General features: G+C 28.5%; 1 protein-coding gene across 2 annotated transcripts; it reads left to right on the top strand.

Annotated features, from left to right (window-relative positions):
- The first annotated feature begins 6,363 nt into the window (after window positions 1–6,363).
- LOC107438200 (uncharacterized) lies at window positions 6,364–14,729 on the top strand. 2 transcript variants are annotated; one of them, XM_016050425.5, is made up of 2 exons: window positions 6,364–6,505; window positions 12,041–14,729. In XM_016050425.5, the coding sequence occupies exon 2, from the start codon at window positions 12,061–12,063 to the stop codon at window positions 12,931–12,933; it is 873 nt and encodes a 290-aa protein (XP_015905911.1). In that variant the 5' UTR covers window positions 6,364–6,505; window positions 12,041–12,060; the 3' UTR covers window positions 12,934–14,729. The 2 variants fall into 2 exon arrangements, with proteins under 2 accessions (XP_015905911.1, XP_087022166.1); XM_087166040.1 differs by having other exon boundaries at window positions 6,458–6,505; window positions 12,029–14,729.
- The last annotated feature ends 3,919 nt before the right edge of the window (window positions 14,730–18,648 follow it).

The following is an 18,648-nucleotide window of genomic DNA, read 5'->3' as shown; positions in this document are numbered from 1 at the left end:
GAAAGCCTTTTCAATAAGTTATTAAATTGTAAATAGATACAAGATTCTGCTCAATAATTACTGCTATTAAAGTAGAGATGCAACATACAAATATTTGGAATTTAGCCTATACTATTCAACGCAGAATATTCATTTCGGACAAATAATTGAAATAAAATCGCTCAGATTTTTAATAATTTCAAGTGACATATTTTAAATAACACAATTTAGTTATGTATCACTTTTAATTTGAACAATTCTTAAATTTATAATATTTAATTTTCAAAATTGCCAGAAATAAATTTTTATTTAGATAATATTCTATTAATTAATTTTATGAAAAAATAAAAATTGATCGATTATTTATTTACAAAAAAAAAAATGTCATTTAATATCAAGAGAATGTGCGTGCACACGATGTTTCTAAAAATAGAAATATTTTCTTAGAATACTACATTTGGAATTAAGCTTAGGGAAACTTGGAAAACTTAGTTCGTTTCGAACCGTCTTTCTTCCCCTCCCCCGGGGGAAGGGTTTATTCGATTAACAAAACAATAATGAAGATAAACAAATTTGTGAAGGGTCCGATTAAAAGATAAATTATTTTGTGAAGCCTATTGTGGTCCGTTTTTATGAAAAGATGTTTTGCCTAATTAATTAATCTGAGATACAATCGAATTCTATTCGAATTTAATTGCTCGAATCACTACATAAATATCATTTCTAAAAAATATTTTAAGAATTTTTTTTTACATATTTTCTCAACATAGTGCGTATGTTAATGGTATTTCATTGTCTTTTGTAAAATTAATAATTGTCCCTCAAATTTGAATATATTTAAAATAAAAGTTTTTACCTTTCTTCAGCTTTATAATGCAGTAAAAACTATAAGAATGCTATAGTTTTAATTTTAAATAGCGTAGCACTAATTTGAAATGAAATTAATACAAATTAAAGAAACAATAATTCACAGTGATTTAAATATATTCAGATGTAAAAAAAATTTGTTTTTCGTCCTAATCAAGATATATCATAGATTTAGATATTAATTCGACCAAGTGATTTTACTGATTTGAAACATAAGATTTCGAATGTAAAATTAGTTTTAAGTTATTTCGAATCAATTTAATGTGATTTCAATCACTAATCTATTTTAGAGTTTCTGGGCTTACCTTTATAGGTTTTGCCTACTCTGTTCGAATCATTTGGATTTTAGATTAAATTTTTCTTTTTTTTTTCTTTTATTACAAAACAAATATTTGTAAATCTAAAACAGTGTTTGCCTCTTTATAAATAGCATTTGTTCTGAACACATTTGATTTCATAAGCGGCAATAACTGTGCTTAGGAAAAAAGTTTCAAAAGTTAAACTTTGCAAATACACAAAAGGATAAAATTATAATTACAAGTATATTTCATTTTTACTAAATTGACATTTTCATGAAATATAATCTAAAATTTTTTATTTATTGAAGGGATTTAAGTTATTAGCTTATTTACTTGATAAGCAAAACTTGAATAAAGATTCAACACACTTTTTGTTTGCTGTAAAGTTAATTTTATACTATCAAGCGCTTTTCAGACTCTATTGAAGATTTCATAATTTAATTTTATAACCGTCATTGAACGGCAGACCTAATTTTTGGGTTTACGACTACCAATGTTCAACGCCATGGCCTGGTAATTTTGAACCCAATCCAGAAGACAAGGGAACTCCTAGTTTATTGGCAGAAATTTGCATTCGTGGAGGACTTTTTAATGGAATTAACTCTCATTTGCGTTACATGGAGAGGAGAACTACGAAAACTTTCCACTGTTAGCCTGACGGCAAGAGAACTCTTACCCATGATTCGTCTATCACTGAAGATATTTTAGGTCAGCACTGTGGCTGGGTGCGGAATTCGAATCACCCAGCTATCGCTGGGATCAAACCCGGATTACCTCATTGGGAGGCAAGCGCTCTATCCCCTGAGCCACCGCAACTCATCTATTGTAGATTGACAGGAACAGCCCACAGAACCGAGAAGGCAGCCCTTTATAAGTGATGGGGCACCTTCTAAGATAACAATTTTTTGCTCATTATTTGTGTACTTAAATTTGCATATATCTAAATTTATTATTTTTATACTATATAGCCTTTAAAATTTAAAAAAGTAGAAAATGTTTATAAATGTTTTAAAATTACGCTTTAACAAAAATGCGATTTTACAAAACGGCGAAAATGATTTTATAAAATTATAATTTTAGTATGTGTTAGAATAGTGATGATTCCGTTCTTGAAGATTTGATTTTAAAAAGCGGCAAATTTCATAATCTAGAGATTTTATTTGTGGGGGTCACTTTAAAATAAACAATCAATTAAAAGGTAACAAAACTACAGACATCTCGCAATTATCTTTAAGACTGTGAAGAATTCGCTTACTAAACTTAGGATAACAAAACTATGTACAAGTTGTTTCGTATTTACAACCTTTGATATTTAGTTTAGAAGCGAAAGAAATAAAAAAACACCTTCATACATTTTTCGTTTAGCACTTCAACTGGTTTTTAATCCCATCTTACTTAATAGCTATTCGTTAGATTTCGATATTTTTTGTTTGTTTTTCCTTGTTAAATATATATTTATTTTGATATATATCAAATATATATTATAAATAAATCTCTTATATTTATTTTGATTTTACTTTAAACAGGATTCCAAAAAAGGTGCGAAACACCATGTACATTGCATTTTTCCATTTAAATTTTTGAAATATTTATTTTTTAAGATTAAATTTATGAATACTAGAAGCTTTGTCTCCTGTTCGCTCCGCTCACCATCTCTCCTGGTTGCTTCTCAATTATCATTGCAGATCAAGGGAGGAGAACAATTTTATGTCCATTTTTTTTACAAAAATTATGATTGGATTTATTAAGTTTTGTCTAAATAATAAGTTGAAAAATCAGTTCCTCCCGTGAGTTAGTACACAGTGAAGATCGGCCGTGCTGTGGAAAAAAGTTCATGCTCGTGTATAACATTACTTTTTGAATCAGTCTTTATGGACATAAATTGCTCTTCTCCTTTGATCTTCTTAAAGGTTTTTTCCGTAAAAGTTGATAAAAAAGATAATTTTATTTATAGAATGTATTATTATCGTTATCTTATTTAAACGCCTTTTACGAATATATTGATCGTCATGGAATGAAAGGATAGCTGAATTTGAAAAATAATCATCTGTACTTAAAAAATATTTTAAAAATACAATTGCAACAAAAAAAAAAAAACACTTAAAATTGCAGTAATATTTGGAGAAAGTTTTCTCTCTCGTTTAAGTTATAATTTAAAATTGTCCTATCAGCACATCGAATTTCAATTCTATTCCTCAATTAGTCATTTCAGCGGACTAATTTGATCGATCAAAAATTATTATTATTTTTTTTTACTTCTAGTTTCTAAATTTTATATACTATGAGCAGCAAAGCAAAATGTTATGTAAAGCAAAAACAAATGAGAAAAAAGCACTTGGAACTACAACTATTTTCGAACAAATAGGAATTTCGAAAAAAAAAAAAAAAAACTTGTGATTTTAGTTTATAAACAAATATCACCCTTTCAACTTGCCAAAATTCAACTCCGTAGTTTCATTACTGCGGCCTGTTGTAGAGTAGCCCGTATAGTATTTTTTTCAACAAGTTTAACAGTTAATAATTCTCGAATATTATTTTTTTTTATTTAATCACTTTTCTACACACTTCAGTAATTTCAAGTGTCTAAGTCTTATAGCTTTTGCACAGTAAAACAAAATTTAACAATAGTTGCGGTGGTGGCTTTTACGAATTTTTAATATAGAAAGATTTTTTTATCTGTAAAATGACTTTATTTTATAGAGATATTATCGAAATAATAATTATTATAGTTTATAGGAAAAAAACTTAATATTTTTTTTTAAAGATAAGCAAACTAATTTTGTCAGATTATATTGTTTACGTGAATCGTAAAATGTTATATACACCTAATAAAAAGATAAGGAACAACAAAACAAAAAGTTTAGTTACGACATAATGTGATATAACTGTATAGAAAATATAATAACATATTTTAAAAGAGTAAAACATTTTATTTTTTTGTTTTTCTTACAATGGTAAGCAAGGAATTACTATAAACAATATAATTATGCAGTTAATGAATGAGACATTTTATTATACTTGATGAGTATTTCAAGTGGAAAAAAAAACAATATTTCAAAAGTATTTCATAATGTTAACTGAAGGGTTTGCTGGCTGTAACACAATTACGAACCACGATTGTTTTTGTACAAGAAAAGTTGTCAAATTGTTTTCAAAATTTTTCAACGCATGAAAACTAAATTGAACTAAACAATTTAGCAATTGTTTGGTTCATTAAAATTAATAGTTTTGAATATCTGTGTGTGTGAGTGTGATACACAGAATATTTTTTTAAAAAATAAATATCGTATTTAAATAGTAAAACAGTAAAAAGAGTAATTTTCATGACCTTATGCTCCCCAACAATTTATAGCAAGTTTCATTATATATTTTGTATGCAATTCTTATCTAGCATAATTTTTTTTTTGTGAAAAATCAGAATCAAATTCATAAAAACAAAAAAAAACAAAAATTCTGACGAATCATTATAAAGGTCATTTGATGTATAGAAGGTACTAAAGTTGAGAAAAGAGAATATATTAATCCGGTGTGTTCTGCGGTATTTAAAATTAACTAAATATTACAGCTCTAATAAATTAATGTTTTTATTATGCAAAGTATCCATACGATAGTACTGAAAGAAGTGATACTTTTTCTTACTGTTTTCTTCACATCGATGTTTTTCAACGATGCTGTCAGGGTCTCAAAAATAGATTAATTCATTTATATATGACAATATAATTTTTTTGTCAATAATTCAGTTTTTTTAAACATGTTGCAAATCTTTTTCCTTCATTTAACTCGACTTATCTATTATTTTATTTTTTAACCGGTCTATTATTTTATTAAACCGTAAACAGCCGACTCCATGTTCAACTCCGTATCCTTGTAGTTTTGAACCCACCCTGGAAGAGAAGGAAGTTCTGAATCAAGCATTGGGACAAACTTCCCTTCGTCGAGAACTTTTCGATGCAACTCATCCGCATTTGCGTTTCATGGTGAGGAAAACCACAAAACACCCACCGTTAACCGGGCGGTAATGGGGTTCCAACCCGAACTCCTTCTACCACTTCAAGAAAGAATTTTTCCTGGTCACACTTCTTATTAAACAAGCTTATAACGAGATGAAAAGGAAAGTTCTTAATTTCGTTTATTGGTAAGAATTAAGATCATAACACTGTCTCAAATAATATTATAGATAGGAATTAAATATTCAGGGGAAGGGGACGAGGGGATTGTAAATTAGCTATTTGTGCAACTTTTAAATAATTTCTTTTGTAATAAAGGAAAAACCATTATGGTTAACCATTACCTATTACCATAACCACCAAAACCATAGTTATGGTTATTACCTTCTTTACGATAAGTTTATATGGTAAACAAAATTACTAAAACTTAACTGATCTCGCCAAAATTGTTATAGTAACCGAACACACCGTTTATTTTAAATCATATTTATTGTGTAACAGTAATCGAACAAATTAGTTTAGGCCATCATCTTTTACTAATTTAAGTTATGTTATAAAATCTTTTCCTTGGGGGGGGGGGTAAAGTATTGATTATTGTTTGTCTAAACGAGGAATCAAGTGTTTCAGTCCGATTCAATACTAATACAATAGTGTTAATGATTCCCAATACATCCGCCGATTTTAAATTTGTTTTGAAAAAGAATGGTCTTCATAGTAACGGAAAATATTAAATGACTTATCGTGCAGTTATTTAGTGATTGAACGGCTTTATAAATGAAATTAAGAGATTCGAGAGGGCGAAGCGAGCGGATTCAAATTTAGAAAATTGTTTGAAAAATTCGTTAGAATTGTAGCAAAAATCGAAGAAGGGTGGGATTTCGAATTTTATATTCCTCATGAAATAATTATATGTTATAAATTGTTACCATCAATTAATTGATTAACTTGCATTGATTCCAAAATAATAAAGCTGTATGTTAATTTTATGTCTGATTATTTTACCGTAAAAAAAAGCCCCCTCAGGTATTCCTATGAGGTATTTTTCATGGAAAGACAATAGGAAAAACATGAACAACAGTTAACAAACAATTATGAAATAAACAATTACAGAACAAACAATTATGGAACAGAGAGAGTTATTTTTTTCTCCAGAGTTATATATGAATATAATAGATTTACAACCTTATCTTCAATTAGTCCATCTCTCAAAAATACCACATTTCACAGCTTGTTTTGTAATTGAAACTGATATTTTGATAACGTTATTTGATTCAATTTTATGATTATTATATTTGATTTTCTTGGAAATAAAAAAAAATGACGCAGTAAATTCTGTACCTTTCTTTACTGAAAAAGAAAATTTATCTTTTGATCGTCATAAGATATCTGGTGATAAGGAGGCTTAGAGTGAAGGTATTTCTTAATAGCAATTCTTATTAATTAATTATAAAATGTAATCTACAATCAATTTTGCCATAACTATTTTTTTTAATGATCATAACCATTGTATATCACAAAATTCTATCATCGTATCACAAACTTTTAAATTGTTGTTTATAATTGTTTTATAGTTTAGAAAATTTTATATAGTATTTAATCACATTTTTAAATTATGCTTTGATAAAATTTTTAATCAAACTGATGTTCAAATTTTTATAATGATACTAATCATAATGAATTATTAATGATACTAACCACTGTATCACATGATTCTATCGTCACATGACTATCGTGCATCATTTTTTAATTTTTGTGTAAAATTGTTTTATAAGTTTAGTAACCTTCAATATTGAATAACGTTTTAAAATTATGTTTTGACAATATTTCTAAACAAGCTGACATTCAAACTTTGATTTAAAATAAATAGTTTAATGTATGGTTAAAAAAAATTTTTATTATGTTTTTGAATAGAAGTCTAATTTGTGTGAAAAAAATATTTTTATATCATTTTTAAAAATTTATTTTTCATGTTTGAAAATTTTTATATTGTTTTATCTGAAATACAGACATGTCGTAAAATATAATTAACGTAATTATAGAAACTGCATTGCCATTATTAGTTGTGACTTGAGACTTTTAAAATAGAGGGAATTTTTGAATAAAGTATTAAATGTTTTACACTACTACTGGACCATCTACTCATTATAATAACAATAAATTAAGTAATGCTTTTGTTCATCAATATTGCAATTATAATTAATGTCAGAAAATAGACGCAATCACCTAATAATTAAAAAAATCGATAAATTTTCCATTCCTTAATACTGAACAAAAGTACTACAGTAATCGATAAATTTGTTCATTTCTTAATTCTAATCAAAAATATAACAGCAATCTATAGATTTCTACATTTCTTAATACTAAACAAAAAAAGAAAAAACTAGATATGAAATTCACAGAACAGTTATTAAATGGCATAAAAATCTTAACACTAAACTAATATGGTAAAATTTAAAATCCATTATAAATACAGCTCTACAATTTTAAATAGTATCTTTTTGTTCATTATATAATATGCATCTTCATTGACGTTGTGTTAATTAATGTAAATGAATAGGGATGTTTACTTAGAATGAATAAATTTTTTCATAGCTTAATGCTGAACAAAAAAAAAGAGAAAAAAAAGACAGGATTTAAATTTCAGGAACCATTATTAAATGTCACAAAAATCAAAGACCTAAACTAATGCGCTAAATTTTAAAATCAACTACTAATTTTAAATCAGTGCAGTTCCACAATTTTAATTATCATCTTTTTGTTTTTTAATTAATGTAAGTTGCATTAATTAATGTAAGTCAGTAGAAGCAAAAATATAATAAAAATAAAAGCAATAAATTATTATAATAAAATTTAAAATCAATTTTTATCTTTATCAGAATAAGTCAATAATGTAACTTTTGAGTGCATTCTTTCATTTTTAAATTAAAACTTATGGATTTTAAAATTGTCTGTAACTATGTTAAATAAAATAATACTTTTGAAAGAATGTTAATATACTTATATTAATTGATAACTGAATTTTATGAATTGCATGCTTCATATTTACAGTCTCAAATGAAGTTAATTTAACGGAGTTGATTAATGAAGTTAATTTAATGAATGTTAATTTAATGAAGTTAATTTAATGAAGTTAATACATAAAGGATACATATAGACTATTTAAAACTTGATGGACAATTTGATGGACTTTTGAAGTTTTATCGAGGATTAATTTCCGAAAAAATGGCATCAGTCCATAAATGTCAATATTGTATATCGAACAAGTTTTGTACGAAAAATCATAATGAAATATGCGATTAATTTATTATATTTCAGTAGCTATTAGTAGTATATTACTTTAAAGCTAAATATTATATTTTTTTTTTTCAGAATACACTTTGAAATGTATAAAAATGCACAATTCGAAATAATTCATTCTCTGAAATATTCAAAATTGAAATTTTTTTTCTAGAGATCTATTAAGCAACATTTCAAATAACCTTAGGTTTCAGTCTGCAAGGAATTTGATACAAATAAATATAAGAAGAATTGATAAGTAAGATAAGAAAACAGTTAAGATTATGTAATCAATGGTCCCCAAGTGATTACATAAGATCAAAGCATAATAAAGATAAGATAAATCACTAAACTAGCTTTCAACACCATACTTATAAACATATAATTTTATATGTGAATGTCTTCTGATATAAATCATGAATGCTGGTTGATCCGGCATTCAGGATTCTGAATCGTACTCATTGCCAATCCTGATGTTGTTGCACTTGATATAGTGCAAGTTAGCACTATTCTATTAATTTTACAGAGAATGTAAACAATGTTATACTTTAACACCTTCCAAAATTTTTAACAGTGTAGACAAAAAAGGTTAACTAAAATGTCAAAATTTAGCTAAAAATACTAAAAATGGGAATAAAAATATCCAGCATATGTATAATCTTATGTATTTGAGAGGTAGACTCAAAATGTACAGAGCAATAGCATCCAGTATATAAACTTTTGTATCCTTATGACAGGCTTAATATGTTGAGAGTAATAATATCCAGCATATCTATAACTTTATGCACACGTAAGATAGGTTTAAAATATTGAGAGTAATATCATATAGTATATCTATAAACTTATGTATCTGTATGGTAGGTTCAAACTGTACAGAGCAATAATATCCTGTATATCTATTAACTTATCCGTATGGTATTAATATGGTAATTATAAGAGTAATAATATCCAGTGCAGTTATAAAATTGTGTATCTGTATGGTAGGCCCAAAATGCAGAGAGTAAGAATTTAACAGCATATATTTTACCTTAGGTACTTATTACCTTAGGTACCCGTAAAATACGCTCATAATATAGAACATTCATTATGTCTATTAACTTATGTATCCGTATTATAGGATCAAAATGTAGACAGTATAACAAAACTGCATGTATCCACATGATAGGCTCAAACTTTAAAGAGTAATAATATTAAGTATATCTTTTAACTTATGTATCCATTGGGTAAGCTCAAAATTCATAGAGTAATAATATCCAGTATGTCTATAAACTTATGTATCCCGATTGTAGGCTGAAAGTTTAGAGAGTAATAATATTCAGTATATCTATGACGTTATATATCATTACGGTAGGCTCAAAATGTAGAGGTATTAGCCAACATAGATTATAAAATATTAAGTTCTCTATTCTAAGCTCTTTATGCTGTTAAGGTTGTTTACATGGGCAAGTACGATTGTTTTTGCATAAAAATAATTACTATTCATCAGCATTTTTATTCATCAAAATGTCCATAATTTTCAGGCTGTAATGTTGATGACTCACCAATCATCGTTGATATATCTAGAAAAATGTATTATTTCGATTAGTTATCAAAATTTGTAATTTGTTTATTATCCTTATGAAATTCTTATCCTTTTAAAATTTGAAAGCAATATAAAATTCTAAAAACAATTATCTAAATAAAATAGAAATTAATGGAACTACTTAATATTCAATTTATCATTCAGTCTTCATAAAAAAAATTTTTCTCAATAAAAAAAATAAAAACTCACAAGCAGCTGTTTTGTCTGTTCCTGAATTTGTTTTTCATCAAAAATAAATCCATCAAAACAAGCTTTTTTTTTTTTATCTGCAAAAATCTTTTCTCAGAACTTCTGCTCTTTGTATATTTAATTACTGCAGAATTCAAACTTAATCACTTATTAATTACGTCCTCTCTTTATCTTGCTTTGCTGCTTTAATTTATTTGAACTGCTTAAATGAATAATTTTTGAAATATTTAAATGAATTGGTATCGTCATGTAAGATTATTTTAAATATAAATCTTTTTGGAATCGATATTTTTGTGTCAGCTTGTTTGAAATAATTATTAAAGATAGTATCTTCAGGTAAATTTAGTTAATGACACTAGTTCCGAGTTTTAACTAGTTTAGTCAATTATATTGGTGGTTGTTAACAATCAGCATATTTTATACTATCTTTTATGTGATATGTTAAATCGAACATTTTGTCCTATTCTAATAAGGTAGATAAGTGATGTGGGTTCTAAAAGCAAGAACAAATTTAACACCGGTTTTTTTTTCTCGAAAAGCATCGTAATTGCCAATAATTTAAAACCAACTTAAAAAATGTAGTTAATGTGCTTGATGATTTAAATACTTCATTTGCTTCAAAATATTGAAGACGGTTTTAAAAGTCGATATTCGAGCGCTCAAAAAAAGGATCCCGTTCTCAAGACTTGACAGACATTAATGAGAAAATAAAAGCGATGATTGGCATGTATGAACAGCAAGGTGCAGGCTTCATCTGTCGTGGCTATAAGTCCTCTCGTTGGTTGTTGTGTGGAAGCTCTGTGAAAGGGATACCAGCTCAAACGTTGTCTACGCGGTCTGACCAGGGTCAAAATTGCGTGGCCGTAAAAAGATAGTGCCCTAAAATGGGGCTAAGTGCTTTGTCATGGTTGGGTGATGATGTCGTTGTGATTTCATTAAAATATTGTTAGAATTTTAAAAAAAGAAGAAATGTTGTAAAGATTAACTAGAATAAAACTTTCGTATGCTTTAGCGCGATAGTTTATGGAAAGCATTTAGCTTAGAAAACAGTAGCGATTTAGATTTTTTAGACTTGCTGAAAGCTTTTAAGTTTTGTTTGTTAATGGTAATAACTGAAAAACAATTTCTGCTCACGACACACCTTTAGTCAATGCTTAAAGAGGGTGCTATACTGCCGTTAAATTCCTTCAAGGAAAATAACATAAGTAATTTAAAACTTATAAAAAGTGGGGTCATATAAACCCGGGGCAAATCATGAAGTTTCAAATCCTGAAAAAAAAGATTTAAAATATCAAAACGTAGACTAATTTTGACAAGAATTTTTCAGTTTTTGCTCTGGGGAAGTAATCCTTTAATAATATATTTGCTTTTTAAAACACTTCTGCAGCATTTGAAACTTCCTGGTTCGTTCTGCGTTCATTTGAATACACTTATTTTTAACTCTGAATTACCGAAGGAGGTAAAATAGAATTTGCCATGAAAAGTTTCTTCCACGGTTTAGCATCCTCGTAATTTGTGCTATAGTAACTCTGTAAAAAATTCCGGATCAAATTACGATATATAGTACCGGTTCTTCGGATGCATCATTCGTAAAATCCATTTTTACCACGAAATATTATACCGTAATTTTTACAGTAATATTTGTTTAATTAGAGTGATTTAGTATTTTTACGATAATCATTACTGTAAAATTAATGGAATATCCGATTTTTTAAACATGTTTCAGTAAAAAATGGATTTTACGGTAAAAAGTACCGGCATCCCGAGTACCCGTACTTTTACTGTAATTTGTTTACAGTGTATATGGAATGGGCGAATATGTTTTTGTAATCTTATTTTTAATCCTTGTTTTTAATAATTAAAAATTTGTCTCAATAAGCCCATTCCAGTTTTATTTATAGGTATTCCCTGAATTTGACCAATGCAGAACGTATCACAACTAATGCAAATGCAGCAACTGTTTGTCACATGCTTTGTAGTGGCTGTAGCAACTCTGATTTTGAGGACTTCTGCCGACGATCATCGTTGCGATCACCCAACCAAAGATACCGGCTATCCTCCGAAGGTATTTCATCAAGTGCTGAATGCATCCGTGATCAATAAATACGACGAAGTCGTTGTCATTGGTGACGTACACGGCTGTCTTGACGAACTGAAGTTGTTGCTTGAAAAGAGCAATACTACAGGTGACAACGTTTTGAAGGTCCTAGCAGGTGACATAACCAGGAAAGGCCCGAAAAGCATTGGAGTGATACGTTTTTTGAGACAGACGCCGTCGATCATAACAGTAAGAGGCAACAATGACCAAAAAATTCTGATGAGACACTTCAAGCACCACCACTTTAACTATCATTTGAAAAAACAGGACATGTTTATCGTAAACATGACCATGGCCGATTTTCATTTCATGCAGCATTTGCCATACACGATTTCTATGCCTTCCTTAAATGCTGTTGTTGTCCATGGTGGTTTACGTCCTGGAGTACCCCTCAGGCACAACCAACCGTATGATATGATGAACATGAGAAACCTGATAAAAGATAGTCGCTGTGCTGGAGGATATAGGCCCTACAATGGAGATGACAAAGGGGCACGCTGGGCACCCTTATGGCAAGGTCCAGTCCATGTCTACTTCGCTCATGATCACCCGAGAAATATGCAAATTTCGCCTTTTGCAACTGGACTTGATACTAGTTGCGTCTATGGACGATATTTGACAGGTCTATTTTTAAAAGGTCCAAGAAAAGGCCAGGTTGTACAGCAAAAAGCGTTAAAGCAATACTTCCATCATTAGTCACAACGAAGATATACTGAAGAAAGTCTCTAATTTTTTGTACAGTTAAGAAGAGACTTGCATTTCTATGCTTTCAGTAACATACCTCACTAGTTTTAGAAGCGCCATGTTTGTATATGGATATCTTTCAGGTATATATATTTTTTAATAAAAAGACCAAGTATAGGTCACTTTGTGTAACTAAGTAGATGAAAAGGACATGTTGCACTCGCACAGTGACACTGATGAAGTTCTAATTGTCCCGATGTTGAGTTCTGTGTTTAATATGGTCACAAAAGTCTTAACAAAGGTCCAACGATGGTCCACAAAGATCTTAATAAATGAAATATTGACTGATACAATAACAGTTGAAATGTAATATTGACTTTAGAAAGTAAAAGTGTGTAGTGTGTTTTGTAATCAGATTAAAAATTAGTTAAAAAAATAGTTTTCGATTTGTTTCAGTGTTGTTCTGTGAGTGCGACATGACCAATGCTCTATGGCAGTGTTTCCCAAACTTATGACTTTTGTGTACCCTTTCTAAATTTTTCGTAACGCCGTGTACCACTAATAAAAAAATTGCACAAAAGTTAAAAGTCACAACTGGCTGTTGACACCATTAATTATTAACTGCTAACTCTGCAAAAAAATAGCCAATAGAAAAATAAGTAATCGTCAATTTTCAGTACTAGCTTTGTTTTTTAAATTAAATTTTGTGAAATTTTCGTTTGTTGCAAGATATTTCGCATAAGAACGCGTACCCCCGCTAAACTGCTCCCGTACCCCTGGGGGTACGCGTACCACACTTTGGGAAACACTGCTCTATGGATGGGATTTATACAAATTTTTGTCACAAATATCTCTGAGCATCAATTTGGATACTGTATTATATAACTATTTACAATTTTTTAATTTGCATATTTTTACCTAACGTTATTTACTGAATTTTCAAACACATAGCTTAAAGTTTATATACTTGTGTATGTTTCAATTCAATTAAGTACTCTTGAGATATTTGTGGCTGAAAATTTTATTATCACCAAGGATTTGGTATTAATATTAAAAAGCAGCTTAAAAAGATGGTATGCATTCCTCTAAAGATAACATTTTAGAATAAGTAATAGAAATGTTAAAGGAAAAGCTCTTTCAGTAGCTTTTCATAAAAATTTCTAAATAATTCTACGATGGTTTTGTGTGAATTAGAGAAATATTATTTAAGTACAAAACAAATTTAATTCAATCACTTTTTGCAATGTGGCATTACAACTAGATTTTTTATGCGTGTTTTGCAAATACAATGTGTTAGTTTATATTAAACAGTTTTAATCTAATATTTGATTTCCAAGTGTTTTTTTTTAATGTTATGTTATGTTCTGTTGTATATATAACCATATGTATAGGGAAATCTGACTGCATGAGTACAAAGAAAAAAGTTTTGAATAAATAAATATACAAATAAGTTAGACATATTTTTGGGTAAACTGTGAATGCATAATTAGGTAGCACTAATTATCTTACAAGTCGAACATAACAACACAAAGTGATATTTTCAAATTGTGTTCGGATTAATAGAACATACAAGTATGTTTGAAGTTTTAAAATAAAACTTTTCATACGACTTTTTTCCTTAATTAAATATCTTCAAAAAGATTCCCAATGTTAAATGGATCATAGGTTAACGTCACTTGCGCGTCCGACTAACTATGAGTGGTTTTCCTCCGCATATAAAACAAATGCTGATTTTATTTTTAAAAAATTCTTTTACAGAGACAAGTTTGTTCTAGTGTTTTATCCAGAAATAAGTTAAACAAGAGTTTTAGTCTGAAAGATCTTTAAAAATTCTAAAATTTCATTCAACACATTGTACTTAAACATGCGTGTTAGAAATTGAAAGTAATTTTCCTGAAAATTTGAAATTTACGTTAAATGTAAAAAAAGCTTAAGAAAATTTCCCCACATTTTTTTAAATCTCTTCTGCATTGTTTCTAATATTGTTCAGAGTTCCTATAAAACAATCGTCGATGTTTATTTTCCATAGTATGGATTCGCCAAGTTAATTAAGACCAATGTGTTAGAACTGTTCAGCTTTTCTGGAAGAAGACACAAAAACCTCAAATGGCTCAATCAAACATTGAAGTGGTCGTTATCTTGTTTCATCTCTTTCCTGTTTATCTCTTTCCAATAAGCTGGTTAAAAGTAAATAGTTTCCCAGCTGCCACTTTTGAATCAAAATAAAATTACTCTAATTTCACGGGAAAAATAATATGGTCAAAACTACCAGAATATGGTAAAACTTATCGCGAACCTGGGTGTCAGGAAACATAAAAATATCGGTAATTTTCACCGAAGAGCTTCGGTGATGATTTTGGTAAAATAAACTATAAAATATGTTTTTATAATGTATGATAAAGTTTTGTAAATTTAGCAATTTTATCACACTTAATACATAATTACATACATAATTTTTTTACTAAATATGTGGTAATAAGAGCTAAAATTTAAAACAAGAATTTCCGGTAAACAGTTACATATGAACGGGAAAATTACCAATTGATGGTTTAAATACCATATATGCGGTTTTTATTACCAGAATTATGTTTTTTAAAATTTTTTTTTACCAGAAATGTTATTACTATATAGTACGGTAATTGTAATCTTGCCTTTTTTTTCCTTCTCCGTGTGGAGAATTGTGAAACAAATATGCCTTAGAATTTTAAAAAAAAAAAATCCCAACAATCTCAAAAGATGCCCTAGATTAAAAATAACAAATATCCCTAAAAAATGCTAATTTAATATAAATCCGGGCATTAGTTCTAACATTTGCATGCTTTTTAACGATCGTAGTTGTCAGCACGTAGGATGCTTAGACCTTTCCGACGAGCCCAACTGCTGACAAGGGAAACTAGGGAAGTGTGACTCGCCAATTTTGAAAAAAACTAGTGGGATGTATGCCTTATGAGGAATAATTTTAGGGGGCAACATTCGTTTCGGCCCATAGAAGGTCCTGTGAGAGATAAAAAATAATTCAATATGTAGAAAAATCGGTATTTTATTACTTCAATGCAGACTATTAGTTATTGTAATTGTCTCATACTCCAATTAACTTTGTGGTACTTTCACGTACTATATAATGCATATTTATTGTGAAAATTGATTTCGAAAATTTTATATGTCTGTAGTTTTTCAAAAAAACGTGTTAGGTTAATTTAAAAAAAAAAAAATTTACACCGAATTTTTTTAATTTTTTTTCCAAAAAACTTTCCAAATTAATTGGAGTATTTAATTGCAAATCAATTAATTATTAATAATTAATTAACAATTAATTAATAGTTAATTTTCTGATTAATTTATTAATTAGCAAATTAATTAATTATTTAATTAATTACAAATTAATTGGAATATGAGACAATTACAATAACTAATAGTCTGCATTGAAGTAATAAAATACCGATTCTTCTATATATTGAATTATTTTATATCTCTCACAGGACCTTCCTTCTATGGGCCAAAACGAATGTTAGTTAATTTATAAATTAGCAAATTAATTAATTACCCAATTAATTACAAATTAACTAGATTATGAGACAATTACAATAACTAATAGTCTGCATTGAAGTAATAAAATAACGATTTTTCTATATATTGAATTATTTTTTATTTCGCACAGGACCTTCTATGTGCCGAAACGAATGTTGCCCCGTAAAATTATTCCTCATAAGGCATACATCCCACCAGTTTAGTTCAAAATTGGCGAGTCACACTTCCCTAGTTTCCCTTGTGAGCCACAAATACGTTATAAATTATAAATTGGTTGTTCAATCTGTATTTAAAACATAAAATAAGATAATTTTTTTTTTAAATTGTAGCCCTTTTACAAAACAAATGAGCAACATGCAACATAGTAGCTAACTAAAACGTATCTGATATACAACTTACTATTAAAATAATTTCATGTGGAATCTCATTATTATTAAATAAATTAATATAATATTCTCCAAATCTAATTATAGTGCAATTTGTATTACTCAAAAAAGAAAATTTAAAAAATCCCTTAAAACAAAATAAGTTATTGATTTATTAATTGACATTACTAACAAAATAAAACATTAATCATACACAAATAAATGATGTTTAAAAATACGTTAAATGAGCTTTTATCTTCGGGATATTTATTATTCTATTTTGCCACCAATTTAAAACAATTGCCATGTTTTTGTATGATTACAACAATGTATTTGTTTCAAATATTTAAATAAATCTTTTAACTGAAATAAAAATTATTGTAAGAATATTTTTTTCTGCTGGATATCATGCAGATGTGTTATTTATTAATTTATATGTTTATAAACTTAAGTGTACTATGATTTGTTTCCCTTCTATTATTTCACATGCTTGCCACACAAAGTGAAAAGGTTCTAATATTTAAGCGGGACTACCAAAGATTTTTTTTTAATCAACTAAAAAATTTTTTCTTTCTGTTAAGCCCTAAAATATATAAAGGATTTTTTTTCACCATTTCTATATTGGTAGAAAGAATAATAATGATTACAATAATTTGATGAAATATTAAAATAAAAAATGTGTTTCAGTGAGACGGCTATTTTCGAGAAACTGTCGTTGGCAGGTAGCTAGAGCATGTTGGTGCAATGTAGGTGACAGATTTATTAAGCGTTTTATGTGCCAATTTTCTTTGGGATAGTAATAAAAAACTTCCTTAAAGTTTAGTTTAAATTGTGCTCAAAATTAAAAATTAAATTATTAACGCCTTCAAATTATAAGTAATAGTACTTGTCCTAATTTTAATAACTTGCCTGAATTTATTATACTGTTGTTTCAAATGACTTGTGCACTTGGACAACAATCTGCCTTTTGCAAATTAAGCCAGGAAGGTACGTCTTTCGTTCGACGAGAGAGCACCACAAGGACGAAAGCACTTCTTCGTTCTGAACCCCACGGATGGATGGCAGCATCACTCTTTCGTAAGGCCACTTCCTTAATTTAGATATAGATCTGAAGGGGAAGAAAATTTTCTCCAGATCCGTGTACCCATGGTGCTGATCAGCGACCGACAGCAAGACTTAGGATTCGAACACGTATATTGCATGTACTCGGTGGATCTTAGAGTCGAGGATTGAACCCTAGCTCCTCCAGATCGGAGTTCGATATTCTAACCATTGAGCTACCAAGGCTCTAATTTTTTTTTTATTAAATCACTAAGCTATGTGAACTGTCTATGTACACGGGGTTAGTTGATATAATCGGGAGTGTTTTGTTAAAATATATATATTCAATAAGTATTATAGAAAATGATAAAATTCTTAAGCTAAAACTATGACAACTAAGTATGCTGTCCTCCACAGTGCTAACAAATGCTCTAACAAGACAATTGAGTGTCAAATAGAAGTTTTGTCTGCCATAAAATTAAACTATGGTTCGATGCATTCAAAAAGCTATTAAACGTTAGTATTTTTTGATTCATAGAGTTGAATATTCATTCACAAAAACAAAATATTTTATGAAGTCTGTTCTCTTCCCTGGGTTTCTTGAAAGCTTATTTTCATAAACTGTTTTTAAATTTAATATTAAACGAAACTTTAATTAACACTTAAAAATTAAAATAAATACAAAAAAAGCAACATCGCTAAACCCTATAAGAAGAACTTAAAAAAAACAGCAGTGTAAGAAAATTGAGAGTATATGAATACTAGATAAATAGCATAAAATTTCACTAATTAT

Source organism: Parasteatoda tepidariorum, chromosome 6 (assembly GCF_982258835.1).
Source record: "Parasteatoda tepidariorum strain Cologne lab strain chromosome 6, Ptep-v5.0, whole genome shotgun sequence".
In the NCBI taxonomy this organism is placed as follows: domain Eukaryota; kingdom Metazoa; phylum Arthropoda; class Arachnida; order Araneae; family Theridiidae; genus Parasteatoda; species Parasteatoda tepidariorum.
Note: the sequence above shows the minus strand (reverse complement) of the source record. Positions and strands in the feature narration are given on the sequence as shown.

Coding starts and splice junctions, on each gene's coding strand:
- LOC107438200 (XM_016050425.5), top strand. CDS start 12,061: ATGCAGAACGTATCACAACTAATGCAAATGCAGCAACTGTTTGTCACA.